The 20,315-nt window shown below is 32.3% G+C and overlaps 2 protein-coding genes and 1 non-coding gene across 3 annotated transcripts; 2 read left to right on the top strand and 1 right to left on the bottom strand.

Moving 5' to 3' along the window:
* Positions 1-109: 109 nt before the first annotated feature.
* ING1 (RING/FYVE/PHD zinc finger superfamily protein) lies at positions 110-3,679 on the bottom strand. The gene is made up of 7 exons (XM_089723963.1): positions 3,445-3,679; positions 2,652-2,723; positions 2,125-2,312; positions 1,459-1,522; positions 1,220-1,319; positions 676-835; positions 110-548 (listed from the first exon to the last, which is right to left on the bottom strand). Exons 1-7 carry the CDS (start codon positions 3,470-3,472, stop codon positions 438-440), a joined length of 723 nt encoding a protein of 240 aa, XP_089580089.1. The 5' UTR covers positions 3,473-3,679; the 3' UTR covers positions 110-437.
* A 1,680-nt stretch (positions 3,680-5,359) lies between these two features.
* On the top strand, positions 5,360-5,431 carry TRNAT-UGU (transfer RNA threonine (anticodon UGU)). Its single transcript has one exon. It is a non-coding gene; the product is annotated as a tRNA-Thr (tRNA).
* Positions 5,432-15,689: 10,258 nt separating this feature from the next.
* On the top strand, positions 15,690-19,753 carry LOC105638468 (putative pectate lyase 8). The gene is made up of 7 exons (XM_012222279.4): positions 15,690-15,916; positions 16,595-16,648; positions 17,242-17,319; positions 18,237-18,879; positions 18,980-19,083; positions 19,200-19,338; positions 19,416-19,753. The coding sequence occupies exons 1-7, from the start codon at positions 15,801-15,803 to the stop codon at positions 19,635-19,637; spliced, it is 1,356 nt and encodes a 451-aa protein (XP_012077669.1). The 5' UTR covers positions 15,690-15,800; the 3' UTR covers positions 19,638-19,753.
* Positions 19,754-20,315: the final 562 nt, after the last annotated feature.

Raw genomic sequence — 20,315 nt, 5'->3', positions numbered from 1 at the left:
TAATCTACAACATCCTTATGCTAACTACCTCGGGTAACAACTGCAATTATGTATACATGCGCGAGAGAGAGAGAGAGAGAGAGAAGAAAATCATTTACAACGTCCCTAGTGAAGATAAAAACAAGATGGGATTGAATCTAGGCTCCAAAAGTTTATTGCCAATGCAAGCAGCAATCATCTACCAAAAGTACTGAAATTCTCCTACTACAACTAAAAGGGTACAGAATTGCAGTTTAGATGCTGAAATCACTTAATATGCATATAATATCAACAAAACGAAATTCCTGAAACCTGGAATTCACCAAAAAGTGGGAGAAAGAGAGAGACGAAAAAGAGAAAAAGGGGGGGGTGGGGGGGGGGGGGGGGGCGGACATAATTGTGAAATCACATCTTAGCTAAACATCCACAGTACTATTCCCGGAGTAAAGGACTCCATGTCATCTGCCTTTCCGGCGAGTTCTCAAAGCAGCACATTCTGAACAATACCATTTTCCTTTTGGTTGTTCTTTCAGACCAACGCAGCCAAAATGGAACCATTCTATATTGCACTGTTAAAAAAAAAAAAAAAAAAAAAAAAAAGAGGCTCTCATCAAATTGCAGGTTTGAAAATAGTGATTAGGCACTTTCTGCAAAAAAGTTTGGAAGAGAACAGGCAAAGAGAATTTTATTACATACGTGGGGGTTATCACAAGCTACCATCTCCCCATAGCTAACTTGTTGACAGAAACAGTAGGTTGGTTCATTTGGATCCACCGGACAATCTAATTCCATACCAGTAGGATTTGCAGAAGTTGCAGCTGTTGTTGCTTCTGCAGCTGCTGTAGCCAGGCGTGTTCTGCAGAAATTTTTTTAATTGTTGTACAACTTACTAAAAATGCAAAAACCTTTAATCATTTTAAAATTTAATCTATTCTCAATGAGTGCCTTTGAGGATTGATCCTTCCTTTCCATGATAAATGACAAACTTTCTAAATAAGCTACTTTAGTCAAGTTAAAGAATTGTCCAACTGCTTGCAAGCAGCTTGGGCACAGGATGAAAAAACTACTATGATCAAACCAAACCTTGTCTAACAGAAACATTGACCAAATAATACTCAACAAAGAACTTCCAATGAAAGAAAGTAACAATAAATTTTAAATTAAAATTTTAATCTAGTTATCGTGTGTCAAGTAATCAATAAGAACATTATAATAAATCATGATTAGAAGAGATGGATACTTTTTACGCCCTCCTCTACCACTCTCACCACCCCTTCCAGATTTAGCACTGCCATCAACACTTGAGCCAGGCGAAGCAGTTGCTGCAGCATTCTCTCTTTCTATTAAAAAAAAAAACATCATTACATAAAATTATGACATGGACGCAAAATTTGGTGATACCAATTTAACCATAAAGCATTACACTTGTTGAGATACTTTAACATAGGATGCCATCACAAAGGTAAGAAACTAAATTACCACGTCGAAGCTCTTCATCGAACTTTTTCAGATACTGATCAAGTTGTTGTATATGAGCATCCACCTGAAGCATGATTAGAAAAAGCATGGTTGACAAGGTAATACTTCATCCAAAATAAGGGCAGTAATGAACATGAAGTCATGTACACAAATATGAAAATAGTGCAGCACTGACATCCTGCATTATCCTTTCATTTGGAAAGTATTAACTTCTCCTGCGAAGGCAGGAAAGGGAAGGACTTGACTAAAAGCAGTCAAAGATATAATGCATTCAATAATCCTGAAAGTGCAAAAGGTTAAATTGATTTCTAAGGATCAGGACTGTCTATCTCAATGCAATTGAATGACTGATGTAATCAAGGACATACACACCTTTGGATCAGCACTCCAATTGTAGATTTATAAGAAGTTTTAGATAAAGTTATAAAACATTTCAGTTTCTCAACATTTCCATTGTTTCCTAGAAAAGTTTTCCATTTACTTTCTACCAAGAAAAGGACTGGAGAGACTTGACGAATAACCAGCAATTGCACCAACATAAAAAATCAAGAAACAAGAGAACTAACAACTAAATACAAATAATATGAAATATGCAAGCTATGTCGATCACCATTTAGATCACATGACAGACTTATCAATCATATACAGAAAAGTTATTAAACATACCAAATCATACGCTTGGACAGCCAATGCAACCTTCTCATCTGCAATCCTGATACTATGCTTTTGCTCATCAAGTGTTTCATCTGAGAATCTGATAAGCGAGGTATCTGGTGTAATATTTCCAACCTTAACTCCTCGCTTAATATCCTCTATTTCTTGTTCACAACGTTGTTCATTCTGTCGTTGGATTTCTGTTCATTTACATTTGGAAAAAGGTTGCCCTTGAGATGAGGATAAAAATAGAGAAAGCATGTAGTCAGAAGTGGAGAAGTGTGAATATTGGCGTGTAAGGGAAAAAAAATTCTATGCGCTACAAGTTGCACCCAAATGTACAATGCAGGATTTTCAGAGGAAAACAATACAAAATCTATTGCAAAGCAGGGAATAGGGAATACATATGTATTCCTTCCTGTCTCATTCTCAAGCAGAGATTAGACACACTGAAATGACAAATCCAGTTAACCACACACATACACACATGTAAAACAATACTAAATCCTTCCAAAAAAGTATTAAGTTTAAAGGAATACCCTGCAAACTCTTATCTAGATCACGCAACAAGGCATACTTCTTCTGCAGGATATTGGGTAATGATTCCAGATCTGTACAAGGAAACCAGTTTAGAGTCATCCATTGGTTGAAAATAAAAAACAAAAGAAGACACCTATTGATGTATGATGAAACAAAATGTTCAAAATGAATCACATGTCAAGGCAGTAATTCAAAATCTTAGTTCCTAAGAAAGTTAGAACTATGCAGAAAGCATTATAGCAGGGAGAAAGGAGGTGAAAAGACAACAAACTTAAAATATAAAATACTCCTCTAATTATTATAAACATACAATAACACATTCTCAAATAATGAGTCCTAAACAAACCACTATGAAGAAAATGTCAAGAAATTATGCTTATCTCAGACTTTTTTTGCAAATTCTTATTGTCAAGTATCAAGCACCAAATCCAGAATGTATTAACCTTCCACCATTGATGATACAAAGCATTCTTAATCCAAAGAGAATCTCTTCAATCAATTAACATTTGAAAACAAGACATGGATTAGGTCAATAACAATCATACTCTATAACATTTCAATTAGAACCCAATTCTTTTATCTTAATTTGCTTTTTAATTCGCCTTCCTCTATTAAACAATTTGAAAGTGAAAGTTGTAAGCTTTTCTGTGAATAGGATAACTGAAGGCAAAACAACACACAATTGAAAAATGAGAAAAAGGCTTGCCTAAAATAGTGCTTTATAATACGCAGATTAGAAAGTGAAAAACAAAATCATGCAATAATAGAGGGAAAGGGAGAGAGATCGCTTACTGGCTTGAAATTCATCCAGGAAGGACATATCGAGGAAATTAGGGTTTGAATTGTGGATATAATCTGAAACTGATGTTTTTTTTTTTTTTCAAGGAAAGAGTTAAGTGACTGTGTATCCGGAGAGTTGGTGAAGAAGAAAATTCGGGCTTCAGAATTGTACAGCTATCTTAACGACACTAATGTTCTGATGATTTGTTCCTTCCCGCCACAGCCGTGCAACTGATTTTTGTAGGCCGATAATGTCTCTGATAAAGATTGCCTTGATGGTCTACGCTGCAAAAACGACGCCGTTTAGTTATTACTTTTAATAATGTATTGAAAACAGAAATCCAAAAGTCCTATTCCTTGTAGGATCAGATGACACGTACTTTTCCACTAGAAAAATTTTTAACTAGACGGAATTTATGGTACCATTCATAAACCGAACCAACGAGAATAAAATTTTTTATTAAAACGATTGTATTTCTATCCATATATTGGGGAAAAAAAGATAAAATCGGAAACACTTTTTAAAAAATCATTACTGATATTGATTTGATTCATAAGCGTGACTATAAATTCGATTTAGAAAAATAATTTTCACATAGATGGAAAATTATACTATATAACTATTACTACCAACGCTTCGTTCAAATTCAATAGCAACCTCCTCCTTCTCCTTTATCTTTCCTTTACCTTGTTCAAAATTAGTCTAACATCAATGGTTCTCTCGATATAATCCAACCTTGATTATCAGGTTTATGTCTCTGCCTGGAAAATTGGCAAGCCTATTGAAGACAATACTTTGTCCAGTTTCAAGCTATTCATTACCTCTAACGTTAAACTTTCTTATCAATCACAAGCACATGTCCGTGATAAACCTAAATCGTTATTATTCTCTGCTAACCCTGAGTCGTTATCACCATTACCAAGAAAAATCATTGTCATGAATTCAGATTCTCATGCGATTCATTCAAATTACACGAAGGTATCCTAATCTCTATGATTTCTAACATAAGATATATTATCATTAACCTCTTCATTTGAGGACATGAGATTTAAGGGTTAGGGGTACAGATCTGAATCGACGAGGCTCTGTGCAATTTGCTTGCAAGAAGTGGAACTTATAGATTTCGTGAGTTGCTTATCTTGCCCTCGTATGTCCTATCGAAATTGCATAAGAGCTTCGTGTATTAAGAAATCTTATTGTCCCTTGTGTCGATTTAGTTTGGCTTCTCACAAAAAACTAAAGTGTTTATTTGATTTAATTTAGTTTTTACTTTATTAATTAGTAGATAAATTGAAATAAACCAATCGGTTGCTAAAAGATAATTGCTCATCTTATATTATATTTTTTAATTATTATTTTTTAAAAATACTACTATCTTCTGTCCCACAATTATCTCACTCATTGAAAAATAAAAGAATATTAATTAAGTTTTTCTTCATCCGAGTAAATAGGATAATTATTTTTTAAGATATCCTAAGATACATCAGGTAACTTTTCTCTTTCTTTTCTTTTAATTTTATTCTTACATTAATGAAAAAATAAACTTTCTTCTTTCCTAATTTTAATGTCAAATTGGAGTAATTAATTAAATGAAATGAAGAGTAATTTAGTCAAACTCATTTTTTTTATTGCTCCGTTAATTATCCCAAAAAGTTCAACAACAGATAAAATTTTAAGAAAATAAATTATTTTAAAATAATAAAAGTCATGTCATTTTCACTTTAATATTGTACAAATTAGACTTAATGATTATCTTAAAAAAATTAGACTTAATAATTATTCAGAAATTTTAATTAAATTACACAAATATCCTCATAACTTATATCTTGAGCTACTATTGATTGTATTTAAATAAAGGTAGGGAAGAAAACAAAATAAATTGAAATAACCGTTATTATTAAAAATGTATGACAAGCTTTCAATGAGGCCCCTATAGCTCAGTGGTAGAGCGTCAGTCTTGTAAACTGAAGGTCCGTAGTTCGATCCTGCGTGGGGGCATTTTTAATATTTCTTCTTTATATATATATATATATATATTTTTTTTTTTTTTAAGCCCCTCGTCGACTGAGCCTTGAGTTTTGGACTAATTGAACCAAAATGGGCCTTGGAAGATTCTAAAGTCTGTCAAAATTAATCTGGAGCGGGCTGAAAGATCAACAAAATTTTGTTATTTAACTTGGGGTCTGGCCCGATCTTCTCTACATACATTTCACCTTGTACTGGATCTATCTTTAGGTTGAAAGATATCATATGAACTAAACAATAAAAATAATTACTTCCTTCATATTTTGGATTCAAAATAAAAAATTTAATTAACTGTGTCGGAAGAAGTGATCGTTTCTCATTTGGTTCGACTTGCAAAAAGAAACTGTCAAAACGATAATATTTATAGCAAGTTTTAAAAGGCTTCTCAACAAGCTTCCGTAAAACTGGGCAATGAAAAATATATTTCTGAAAAATCTATTTAATTTTTATTCCGAATTTCGCTTTTAAAACTATTTAATATATGAAATATTTTGATACAGCAAGCCAAATTGAAGTGAGCTTCATGACAACTTAGTACTTTTGTTATAAAAAAATATATATATAAAAATGGACCGGCCAATAATTTGGGGAAGATAAGAATATTGATTTCACTATACACCTAACTGGAAATTCCCAGAAAATATTCAAATTTTCAAGTTTAGATTGAAATACAATAAGCAAACCTAACAGGACGTGGCAGCTTAGTGGGGGCAAAGGAAACCCAATCCACGATACGCGTATTACGTGTATATATAATATAGAATTTAGAATTTGGTGATTTTGGTTATATACGTGGAGGCAAGTAAGAGGCTACAAATATAGTAAAAGACAAGAGCATGTTATTTGCTACAATCAATGCAAGTGGTAATGTGTGTGCCTTTGCCTGTTTTATAACTTTAGACTGCACATGCCTTCATGTGGGGTTGACATTTTTGTGGGTCCAATTTAACGACCTAATTTTTAAATATACTAACAAAATTAATAATTGATTGTAATAATAATAATAATATTCATACACATAATAATTTTTCTTGCCTAATCGGTTTCATGCGGACATGCAAAACTTGCATGCCTAAATAATAAGAAAAGGAAATAATAATAGGTAGTTGAAACAATCAAAATAGATCGTGACTCTAGAAGAATTTTAAAATTTAATAAAAAAAAATTAATTTAATTAATAAAATTATTAATCCTAGCACGGAGACACGTGTGCATGAAAACGATAGATTATATTATTTTTTTCTTAAAAATAACTTATACTATGTATAAGTTAATTTGGACTGCACACACAACTCCACAAATGTTTGATTCTTTTTTTGTATAATAATTAAATAAACATAATTATTTTAAGAAATTAAATGAACAGAATTAACAATAAACTTTATCCAAATCCACACCGACACATGTCAGTTGACACTGAGCAGTGTGCAAATTAATTTTAATTAATTTATATACATGTCTCTAATCCCATAAGTAATCGTGATTTTGTTTCCTTATGTTTTATATACATAGATTATAGTATTTGGATCCTACACAGAGAATGTGTCTAACTACAAATGGACAACTGTTACAAATCTTCTCTTCTTTTCGGTTTTTTTTTTTTTTTTTTTGGAGGATTAATTCATTAAATATATAATATTTTTTAGGCAGGAATATAATTAAATATATAATATATGTATGTAAGAGCATAGCCAAATACATAGAGATGGATGAATAACCACCACATGTACAAAGAATATATGGTTGATGTATTATTTTTGTTGAATGCTTTCTTGTCATTTCGTTTTAATTAATTCAAAAAAATAATTTAGTTGATGAATAATCAAGTTTAGTTGCTGTCCATTCTAAAATCGAATTTCGATCCTAAAGTCATATCATGAAATTAAGTTATGAAAAAAATAAATAATAAAATTACTTTAAAAATTAAATTATTATTATTGTGGAGAATAACAGAATGGGAATGGTTGTTACTAAGCAAATGGGTGGTCAAAAACAAGTACATGGTTTGCTAAAGTAAAGGAAAAACAATTCCATCATAAAGTCAAAACAGAGACAGGTATATATATATATATATATATATATATATCCATGGAAATGTGAAAAAAGGATTGGTTAAGCGAATACAGAATAATAATGCTAAGGTTGACACTTGACGCTCAGAAAAGCATTTCCAAATAATTATCATCTTTTTTTTAACTTTTTTTTCTTACCTGTATATAAAGGTGATTTCGTGTACGAAACATTTTAAATATATAGATTTAAGGAGAATTAATACGTGTAATTATTATTATTATTATTATTTTATTGATTTTAAAAAAAATTGTTATTCGTAGTTTTTTCTATATTTTTGTAGAGAAATTGTTTACATGACTCGAATTCATGATCTTTCATATTATAAATAGAGTAATTTTAATATTGCATCTGAAAAAAAAAATAAATAAAGTGCACTGAGTCAATAACTGGGTTTTGATATTAGGAATTATGATAGCAAAGACAAAAAATTGTGATTAGGTGTTAAGAATGTGTGTGTAATGATAATTTACCAAAATTTCCAAGATTTAGTAGCCCACTTTTTTTCCTATGTCTTGGCTTGGATGGTGCTGCAAAGATTTTTTTTAAAAAAAAAAAAAGAAAAAGAAAAAGAAAAAGGAAAGATTAAGATTACAAGAATCAAGGGCTTGATATAGAAAAGAGAGATTAACCCATGTGACTGTGGGGTTAATATATAAAGTCATTGTCTTTGTTTGTCAATAGCCATTTTGATTATTGGTTAGGTGTGAAATTCCTTATTAATTAATTAGTTAGTTAACTATATCAGGTGGTTCTATATTGTATTTAGTTAAGATAACAACTAACAGGATAATAAATTTCTATTAATTAGATATTGTTTTGTAATTATTATCATTACTATAAATTATTATGTTCGGAGAAAATTTACCAATCGTCAATCCTCGAATTAATAGACTTTTTATATATACTTAAAACTAGCCCAAATATATTCAGGGAACATGAAAGCGTCTCAAACCAGAAAAAAAAAAAAAAAAAAAAAAGCAATTTGTTGAGATAATAAGTAAAAACAAAGCTTTCAAGAATCTAATATATGTTAAGATGTATTGGTACCCAACTTGTGCTCAATCTGTCTTCAGGAATCCGTACCCAGGAAAGTGCAGCACAATTCCTGTTTTGATATCCAATAACCAAGCAACAAACACCCAATCCATGAGAGCCACACACTCTACTTCCACCAAAACAAAGCATCCAAACACAAAGACGGGTACAAATATATTCCACAATAGCGGACAAGCAGAAAGCAACCCAAGATATTTAACCGCCCAAACCAAAGTCCAAGCTAAGAAAGAAATTGCAGAATCCACACCCAATTCTCCCAACCCATCTGCAAAAAAAGAATTTTTTTTTTTTTTTTTTTAACATTACAGTTACATGGGAATTTGAAATTACCATAATTCAAGATCATATCAAATAACTTCTTCGATTCGATGCTAGCTCAAATTAGATTTGAAATTGAAAATTATAATATAATATATATGGGTGATTTTATTGTAATTTTGATAAATAATAAAGCAAATCGAAGTTATACGCAAAAAGTAGGGTTATTCGAATTAAGTATCAAAGCCTTTGATATGTAATTTGTTTCAACTAATCATAAAACTTGAGTTCCAAGGTTAGAATGCCAAAATTCATTATTACCAAAATTTTAATTCTCATTGTGATGGTAAACGTTATTGTTAAACGACAAGTCATTTGTTAGATTCGATTTAAGTTATAGTCTAAGGTATATTAAACGACATTTTCAAATGCTTTATTTTGATTTTCTTGTAAAACAGCAATGTTAGTTGTGTCATTTTCTTAGCAATAATTTAGGAAGCAATGAATTGGAAAGCAGAGGAGTCTAGAAGCAATCTCTTTTTGATGCAAAAGTGAAGAGGAAGAGGAAGAGGAAGAGGAGGGAGGGTCAGTCAATTTGGAAAAGGTGGGGTCTGAATTCTGACATTATGTTGGTAATTTTTTGCTCTTCAGAATCACACAATGATACAAACAAAAGCTGTGACCTTCGGCCCTTCACTTTTACCACCATAATCATCATTTTAAACGAAGACTGACCTTCTTCACCTTCTCTCTCTCTCTCTCTCTTCACCTTCTCTCTCTCTCTCTCTCTCTCTCTCTCTCTCTATTCACCTAACAGAAAAAGAAAACTAGTTGTCAAAAGCAAAACATTTTACCCTTTTTTCTTTATGTCAACCACCCACTCCGCCTCCTCCTCCTCCTCCTCCTCCCTCCTCCTAGTCCTTGATTTTTATTTGTGGATAAGACATTCACTTCCTTTAACAATGAGAAAAGATTCTTCAGTTAATATTGTTGTCCTCCTGCCACCTGCCCGTACAACCACGTGGGTTCTTTCTCTCACACGCTCGCTTTTCTTCCTTTTTTTCTCTCTCTCTCTCTCTCTCTTTTTTAATTTATATTTAAAATCCATATAATTGGGTATTCAAAATTTTCTATAAATTAATGTATTTATAATACGACATAAATATATTATTTTAATAAATTTAAAAATTAAAAAATACTATGTGTTACATAAAATATTAATATTATATTAAAATGAAACTACATAATTATAAATTTTTTCTTTTTCAAATATACAGTGAAATTTATCAACAAAAAGCAATTGTTCTGAAAAATATCAATCAAGAATGATTATTCAAGAAACGAATTACTTGATGAGCTGATTACTATAATAATCAACAATTAGAAATTCCATTCAATAATAATAATAGTAGTGCCCGGCAATCACTCCGCAAGCAAAGACTGGGAAGAATGTCTCCGAATAAGGAAGAGAAAAAAGAAAATAAAATAGAGAGGAAAAAATAAATTTCTTATATATATATATATATATATATATATATAATAAATAAATAAAAGAAAAAGATGAAAGTTGTAATCCAATGAGGGAGGGATTTGTGAAATGTTCCTTAATGAGCGGAGAGATGGGGGTGGGGGCATGTGCTCTTTTCTTTGCAATCCTGCATGCATGTGTGGTCGGTTACCTGTGGTTGTTGCTTCATCATTGGTTCAATTGTTGGGTCCCATTTGAGCTTAGCTGGCTTCATTACTTCTTTTTTTTAATTACCTCACCCACTTTTCACTCCTCATTTTTGCACTTTCACACTTGACAGCCATGGTTACCTACTGTTTGGCCGTAACGGTTTTAGCCGATCAATTTTATTTTTATTATATTATTTAATCCTTTTATTCTACTCTTTGTTTATTTATCAATGAAATATGATCACTGTCTCCCACAAATACACATAGTAATTACAGCCGGATCCAACATATACTTATCATTAGGATATAATTTAACGTAATTTTTAATTAATATATTTAAAAAAATTAAATAACTAAATAGTAAATCACTCATTCAATTACGAATATTTACTAAAGATTTTATGCAAATTGTATATAGATGCGCTTATATATTTGTTGGGTGATGTTAGGATCATTATTTTAATATTTAAATTTTTTTTTTATTTAACAATATCCTTAATATCCCAACTAATGAAGGGCCGTGGAAATGAAATAGAAGTGGATATAAAGCATTTTGCAACTTGTATTTAGAAGACAATAGAGCAATATGTATTTTTCAACAGAGAAATGATGTGATATGTATGTAAGTGGTACCCTATATGGTTCCACAATCCCACATGGTTAACACATGCTTGGTCTATGGTTCTATGGTCATTATCCATCCAATGCCAATGCACTTCCTTTCTTAATAAGATTTGCATCTAATCCAAAATACGTGTCAAACTCAATAAGCAAAAACAACAATAGCTATATATTTTTAAATTTAAATAATATATATATATATATATATATATATATATATATATATATATATATATATATATATATATAAGGGATGATCTTAGAATTTATATAGCTAGCTAAGCTTATGCAAATTTGTACACCGATTGTGTAATTCCATGGCTAAAATTGAGTCCATGTGCATGACACTTGTAGTTGGGAACATTTGGGGTCAATGCATGACATGTATGTTCATCTTTCATCAAGCATATACCTAATTTAATTAATTGATTAGCTTTTTATTTGTTATGCATAGATAATGACTATATATGTTCATCTTAATTATTATTGAAATCCTAGATATTAGCTATTATCTGCTTTTGCATTAATACATCAAAACGAATAAACACAAAATTCATATTTCATGTAATAATTCAATCTTGAATTAATTAATGTCTTTACTTATAATAATATGTGAGATTAGAGAATAATTAATTTAACTAACCACAATTAATTAATATCTCTCATCCTTTAAAAATTTTTTATGCTTCATATATATATATAGAGAGAGAGAGAGAGAGAGAGTGATTTTGTTCACCCCCAACATTTTTATATCTTTCATGCAAATAGTAATGCATCACCTAACAAATGTTGTTCATACTTACTGCGCACAACTATATTGTTCAGCCAAAAGCCCCAATATATATATATATATGATTTGAATTAATTAACCCACTTCATCTAGTTTACCCGCTCCACCTTGATAAAGACTTGTACACCTAATCAATAAGGACGTGTCGGAGATCTAAATTCAAAGATTAGAACTTTGGTTCTACATATGAGAATTAGAACATACTTCTTAGCAAATAGCGAAAATAAATATTGGAATTCACTTACAGAAAGGGAATATAGTTTGAGATTTATGAATTTTTAGTGTACAAATTCTATTTTTCTCCTTTGATAGGAGAAGAAAATTTTCATTTCAAGGCTTCTAATTAAATGAGATGTCTGAAATTCAAAGGCATAGAAAAACTAATGTTTTGTATTTGTTCTTTTTGTAAAATGAGATAAATCTCTAACAAAAGTCAAAAAAAAAAAAAAAAAAAAATTCCTCACGATATTTATTTAATTTGATTCCCACTATCTCTCATTTATGTGCAGAAATTTCTCCTTTAATTTAGAAACTTACACAAATTTGTTGTTTTTCTGCATTAAAGCTTTATTCTTTTTTTTTTTTTTTTTCATGCAAAGATAAATAAGATTTCTTTCATTTTTTCCTTTTCAATAATTTGATTATTATTTGTGAACTCATAAACCATTTTCTTTTACCATCCCTTTCTATTATTTTCTTGATACTATTATTTTTTTGACTGTTTCCTCCTTCTCGGACAGACTTTTAGTAATTGCAGTATTAGCTAATTGGAAAAAACAAATGACAAATATATTATGTAAGTATTCTTTTATATTTGTACACCCTTTTACGTCCATCGTAGGGAAATTACCTTCTTCAGCAAATCCTCACATGAAACTTCCCGAAAAAAAACAACCTCCCACATTTTCCCTTCAGCCAAACAACTTGTAATAAATAACTATATATTACTGCTCGAACTCAAGCATGAACCTTGTTGGCATATATATTGAAATTTTAACTTTGGACCCGAAGTAATTTGGTTTATCTTGGAAATTGGCTAAAAATATAAATAAAAATAATTGTCTACGTACATCCTAATTTATTTTTTTTATTAAGGATTTATATTTTAATTAATAAATTAGAAACAATAATGAGATAATCGATCGTCTTCTTGACCTAGTTGAGACCCGGAATTCATGGTCAATCAAAATGCCTTAGCATAGATTTGAAGCCTGGTCAAGACTGCCTGCCCTGCTTCTTGGCTGCAGCTAACTTTAGCCAAAGATGCAAAGTAAAAAAAAAAAAAAAAAAACACCAAAGTTGCAGAAATTGAGTATAATAGATTGAACTTAAAAAACCCGCCATGGTTTCTGCTTACCAAAACCAAAAACAAATCTAAACCTTTTCTTTTTCATTTTGTAAAGATGCAATTGAGTAAAAGTGCTTAAGGAATTTTCCTGTCTCTCGCGTGTATATCAAGGTAAGATCATCGGCTTCGTGTTTGATGGGTTTTGTGGGCCTTTATTTTCACTCTCTATATTGTATAATAATCTTACCTCCACAATCAAACAAATCAACTCAAGACAAACAGCAGTTATTACAACAGTATATACCAAATTTGGTGGCTATATTTATAACATCTCCGCCGGAGGAGGAGCTAACTTAGACATATTAATTTATGTTAGGAATTTTACATGGGCTAAACATAAAATGAGAGTGATATATATTGAGAATTGAGAAGCTTTAAATTAGTAAAAGGCTTTTGCATAGTGATGAATTGTCATTCTAAACTGGAAGCACACTCCTCTCAGTACTCCATTCCTCTGTCTCTGAACTAATTCAAATGATTTAAATGGTAAGTTTTTTTTTTTTTTTATAGAAGTAACTCTTTAAGGATTATGTTATCAAATGTAACAGTCATTTACAATATATGATATTTGAAATTGAAATAGTACATTATCAAAAATTACCTATTTAGGATAATAGCAGAGGTGTTTTCGACATTTCACAAAGAATAAAAACAGAGGTTACTAACATTACATGACTGATGGTTCCATGCAATGATGGAATATTAGTTACAGAGTTAATGATTCGAATTAACTTGAAGAACTCAAAAGTCAAAACCGTTAACTAACCCTTTATAATCCATGGTAGATTGGTCCACATGATCAATGGTCCTAATTCCGTTTAAGTGCATCATAATTCATAATGTTGTGTTCGCCTTTTTGCACACGATGATAGAGGGTAAAACTGTAATAAAAAGAAATTTCCAACAAAGCGTGAGAAAATTGCCATGATGTGAGCCACTTGCTGATTGCATGACAATATAATCTTGGCTCCGAAAAGGTAACTGTGAGGAGCACGAAATATTGAAATTATAATTTATATTAATAATAATAACAATACTAATAATAATACATTAATTCACTTTTATCTCCTTGGATTTAGCAATACTAGACAGAGTGTATTCAGATAAAACTGTCCGTTTAGATTTTTTTTTTAGGATCAACAATTTCAGGTTTCAAATATTAATCTAACATACAAGATTTGCGTAAAAATACTATATTTTCATACTTTGATCAATATATATATAGTGACATAACATTGTAATTATACTTGTTTATATTCGGTGTATACATTCACATATATACTAAATCAATTACAAATAATATTTTAGTTTAAACGATGAAATTTCAAACTATATACCAAGAAAAAAAAAAATAACATTTAATATATATATATATATATATATATTGATTGGCTTGATATAGGACTACCTATCATATACCACATGTAGGCAAAAAATTTTCTATAATTATATAAAACTCTTCTAAATTTAGTGACTTCAGATTTCAAATCCCCGACCTAACATATAAAATTCCAAAAACACATTTTCCATTTATACTTATCCATAATTTTATTGATATAGATTTTCTTCGGTGATACAAAATTATATATATTATATATACATTTTTTTTTTCTTTAATGATTTTATGTACTTTTTCAAACTAAGGACAAGTATTTATTTCATATATACGGAAAAATTCACATGTTATATCCAAGTATAGCTTCACATGTGCCGTATCCAAATTCATATTCACAGATTTCCAATTTTATCAACATTTTGACTAATCTCCTTGCTTCTCTTTGACTTTAAATCCAGGACAATGGTTTTCAATTTTTCATCAAAAGAGTAATTTTATTTTTCCTCGCTGATATAGATTATTGTTATCTGAAATAATAATTGAAATTATTCATGGTAAAAACATCAAAATTCAAAACCAGTCTGGAAGGTCAAAGGCCTTTAATGCCGTGATTGGCGCCTGGGAAAATAAAATAACCAAGGAGAAAAGCCAAGGAAAAAAAAAAAAAAAAGGCATTTTCTCGGAATTTATTTGTACGTGCAAATTACCTTTATCCGTTTTACCACAGAACCGGCAGGAAATCGTGACATCTGCTCTCTCTTGTAAGGAATTATTGACGTGGCACACCTACCGTTAAATCGTTAAGGTTAGTTATGGTAAATTGGTAACTGAATAATTACAGTGAGGGAGTGAGGAGCGAAAGGTTACCGGTGAAGAGGACGGGGAGTCGGGGTTGAGTGTTGACGAATGTTGGGTTAGGTTAATTTAAACCTAACCACTAACCTCTGACCAAAAACAGGAAAAAGAGAAAAAAAAAAAAAAAAGCAAAAAAGCTTAATTAACGGCGTTAAAATACGTTGGCTGCTGTTTTGTACTCTTGTTTGGCTCTATAAAAAGGTCGGTTTGTTCCAGCTCTCTTCTCCGACTCCATACCTGTTCCTTCTGTCCTCTCTGCATTTTCCCTTTTCTTTCTCTGCAATATCCAAAACAAGACAACAGAGCAAAAGAAAAATAGAGAGAGGAAATGACAATGGCGGTGACTTACAAGTGGCGTATTTGTGTATGTGCGGCGGTGCTTGTGGTGATGTTTACCGGAGTCGCAGCAACTGTTCGGAACGACGGGATCTCTGGTCGTATAAGGTAATATTTTGCATTTCCAGAAATATATACCTTTTTCTTTGTAGAATTTCGAATAATGACTGCGATTTGTTTCTTGACTGCGTTTTTTTTTTCTTTTTTTTGTCTGTGTATATCGGCTTTCGTGTGAAGAGAAACTGAGCTTCCTCTGTTTTCGGTTTTACTTCTTAATATTTTCCTAGGAGGACTTTATTCTTTTAACATTTGATATTGCAGATAAAATTTTTTAACTAAATTATTTGCTTTGAATGAACTTCTTACTCAAATATTTGGCTGCATAATGCGGCTTTCATAAGCTTTCTAGCCTTGCTTTTGTGTTAGTTGTTAGTTACTTTGTTTTCTCTCATTGATATAGTTCATGTTTTGCGTAGAAAATTGCTACATTCTTTGATATTTAGGTGAACTTTAGCGAAAATAATATTCAAATAGAAAGAATTATGGGTTTCTGCATCTTCTTTACTGTTTGTTCCTTCTCGTCGGCTCCATTAATAGCCTTTTCTCGTGGAGCTTTCAAGAGTGGCTGTTCTTCATTTATTAACGAGAGCTCACATGGCTTTTAATAAGTTGTCAGAGTCTCAGAGACATACCACAGAGAGAATGGTTTTACTGAATATTTGTTCTGCTCAACAATTACATTTTCTAATTTCTTAATCTTCTGGTTAATTGTATTTTTTTTTTCAGGAATGTAGAAACAGAGTGGAAGCAGAGCTCAAAAAACTCATCAATGGCGGCGAGGTAATAAAAGGACAAACTACTCGCAACGTTTAACTTCACTGAATGCCTTTTCCACTAATTATTATCCAAAACAATCTCGACCGTTGGTTTTATCTAGTATCTTTAGTTTAACCGTTGGATATTCAGTAGAGTATCTCTTTTTTATCAAAATAACCGTCTTTAAGAATCTCGACCGTTGAGATCTCTGCATCTTTAGATCTGGATCGTTAGTTCCGTTATTGTCAGTTCTTTGGATTCTTCTGTTAATTTCAATATCTACCCTCACATAAAATGCACTTATTCCATGTATTCCCCACTGAAAAAGTGCAAAGAGCAAAAACACGTGGGGTTAGTTTAGTCATTCAATATTTTCCTCGCCGACGGGGCGCCTCGATGTAGTTGATTTTTCTCTCTCCTCAAAAAATTGGCCGTTAAACAGTTTTTACTGGATGGCGATTGGCCTTGAGCACTGCACACACAATACCCGGCATTGTACTTTTGTCTCTCTCTCCCCTGACCTCTACTAGCCGCATGGGTCCCGGCACGTGACCCTTTTAATTTTGTTCATTTAATAATATGAATGAATAATTTTTTCTTGATTTTTCCATTTTCAGTTCCGGTGAAGACACTGAGATCTGGAAAAATGAGCATGCAGTTGATGATCCGGAAGAGGTGGTTGCCATGGTAGAGATGTATGTGTATCTTTTTCTTACTGGTACCTGAAAAATATCACTGGTTTAGCTAACAGTATCAGGGGAGGATTTGGTGGTTAGGGGTAGTTGTTTTTAGGGAGGTGGCATTAATTTTGTCACTGCCTATCTGGTATAAGAGCTGCCAAACTGACCCCTTTTTATTAAAATCAACTTACTAATTCTGTTGTTGTCGTTGCTGGAATATTATTGAAGGATCTGCATTGGGTTTTCAAATTCCCTTTCTTGTCCTTCTCTTTTTGTGAAATTTGCTTTTTTTTTTTTTTTTTTTTTGTTCTTTACCCTCTTTACTAATTCTGGTACATTGGTAGTGAGATCCGTGCTGTGTGGACGTAATTCTTTCTTTATCAAGCAGTAAACGCACGCGTAATGGGCAATTAGTACACAATTGTTTCTTTGTGTAAGCTCTATAAATGTTATGACTGATTTAGAGAACCCCTAGCATTTATTTTAGTATTTGAGTGGTTAAATAGGGTTGTTAAAATATTCCTTTCCCTAATCAAGTCAGGCTGGGTATATTTTCGTCAGTTGAAGGTAGGATAGATAGTGTGAAATCTTGTTTAGTGATTTTGCATTTTTTTGGATGTGGCAGCTTCGACCGTGTGTGGCCAAGTAACAGAAAAAAGACAGAACCATGATTTTTTTGCTTTCTATACTAAAAAGTAGAAACCAATTCAAGTGGATTTCTATCCGTTAAAACTCTGGTTCTCGCTAAATGACAAAATGTCAGCTTCCATTAGCATCCTTTGTTAGAATCTAAAGAAGTGACTAGTTAACCCACCGTCACCGACATATCATATGGCTAGGATTATTACTCTTGCCTGTAGGTATTAATTGATCCAAATGGTGAAATTTTAAGACCTTGATTAACTAATTCCAGCAATTTTTCACATTGGCAGGAGCATCCGCAACAGCACTGAAAGAAGACAGCTGGGGTATTTCTCATGTGGAACAGGCAATCCAATTGATGATTGCTGGCGTTGTGACCCCAACTGGCAGAAAAACCGCAAGCGCCTTGCTGAGTGTGGCATTGGTTTTGGAAGAAATGCAATCGGAGGCCGTGATGGTCGTTTTTACGTTGTTACTGATGCTGGTGATGATGACCCTGTTAACCCAAAGCCTGGAACTTTGCGCCATGCTGTTATCCAGGATGAACCTTTATGGATTGTGTTCAAAAGGGACATGGTGATTCAATTGAAGCAGGAACTTATCATGAACAGCTTCAAGACTATTGATGGCCGTGGGGTCAATGTCCACATTGCTAATGGAGCTTGCATCACCATCCAATTTGTTACCAATGTGATAATTCATGGTCTCCACATTCATGACTGTAAGCCCACTGGTAATGCTATGGTTAGGAGTTCGCCGAGTCACTTTGGTTGGAGGACAATGGCTGACGGTGATGCTATTTCTATTTTTGGATCAAGCCACATTTGGGTTGACCACAATTCGCTTTCACATTGCGCTGATGGCCTAGTTGATGCTGTCATGGGTTCAACTGCCATTACTATTTCCAACAACCACTTCACCCACCATAATGAGGTGTGTATCCTTCCTTTTTTTTACGCGTCTTTAACAATTTTGCTTCCTCATTTACTAGTAAAAGCTAATAAGTCTGTCGATTGCAATTAATTAAATACAGGTTATGCTCTTGGGCCACAGTGATTCCTACACAAGAGATAAGCAAATGCAAGTGACAATCGCCTACAACCATTTTGGAGAGGGACTCATTCAGAGAATGCCACGGTAACAATCAAATTAACGTTTCGTATTAGTGTAATCACTTGAAAAAAATGCAATCCTTTAGTATTACAATCTAGTTGAAGCTAAACTTAAAAGATTTTGAATAATGAAAAATGCAGTTGCAGACATGGTTACTTCCATGTGGTAAACAATGACTATACTCACTGGGAGATGTATGCAATTGGTGGAAGTGCAAATCCTACCATTAACAGTCAAGGCAACAGATATAATGCACCATTTAACCCTTTTGCTAAAGAGGTATATATTACATATGACTCTAGTTTATCGCTCTTCATGCCCACAGCAAAAGTTTGCTGACAAATTGCTTTAAACAGGTGACAAAGCGAGTGGACACAGCTACAAGCCAATGGAAGGGCTGGAATTGGAGGTCAGAGGGTGACCTTCTGCTGAATGGTGCTTATTTCACACCATCAGGAGCTGGAGCTTCAGCTAGCTATGCTCGTGCTTCAAGTTTGGGTGCCAAGTCTTCTGCGATGGTTGGAACGATGACTGCTAATGCTGGTGCTCTGCCCTGCCGCAGAGGTCGCGAATGCTAATATACTTTGATCAATTAAATTGGTCAAAATAGGCCAACTAATATCTGCATTTTTATTTCTCATCCAATTGTTTCTTTCCAGTCTTTTCTGCATTACCAAATATATTGGCAAGTGTACATTTTTTACACATGTCATCATCATATTGTCACACCCATATTTTCATGTCACCAATCTGGCTTGTCTGTCTGTTGTTTCTCAACCTCGGCCTGCTTCGTTTCAAAACCAAAAATCCCAAAACCATTATTTCTAGGAGCAAGGTGCAGAAGCGTTGTTCTTCTTTTTGAAGTTTTTTCTTTTGCCCCTTTCAGTTGCCCCACGTCTCTCTCTTCTAAGTTCTAACTACCTTTCATATGCCTTTTCCGAGTCTAATGTTTCAGTTTGTCCAGTCTTTTGAGTCTATAGGATTTGAATGAATATGTGTTTTTTTTTTTTTTTTTTAATTTTTTGTCTAGTGATGATACAGAGCAATAGCATGGATTTCAATTTCAATTTATGGAAAAAAAAAAGAACTTTGTTATAGATGATGCATTGATATAGCAGTTGTGCTCTTTTATCTTTTTCACCTTTTTTGCTATTTTTTTCCCTTGTGTTAATGGAAGCAACATTCCTTACTTTAATTTCTTCTGTGGCTACATCAACATGTGTTCTTTTCGCTCTTTGTACTTTTATCCTGTCATG

The sequence above is a fragment of the Jatropha curcas genome, chromosome 7 (assembly GCF_041381405.1).
Source record: "Jatropha curcas cultivar XTBG-Jc1 chromosome 7, XTBG_Jcur_1.0, whole genome shotgun sequence".
Lineage (NCBI taxonomy): Eukaryota > Viridiplantae > Streptophyta > Magnoliopsida > Malpighiales > Euphorbiaceae > Jatropha > Jatropha curcas.
Note: the sequence above shows the minus strand (reverse complement) of the source record. Positions and strands in the feature narration are given on the sequence as shown.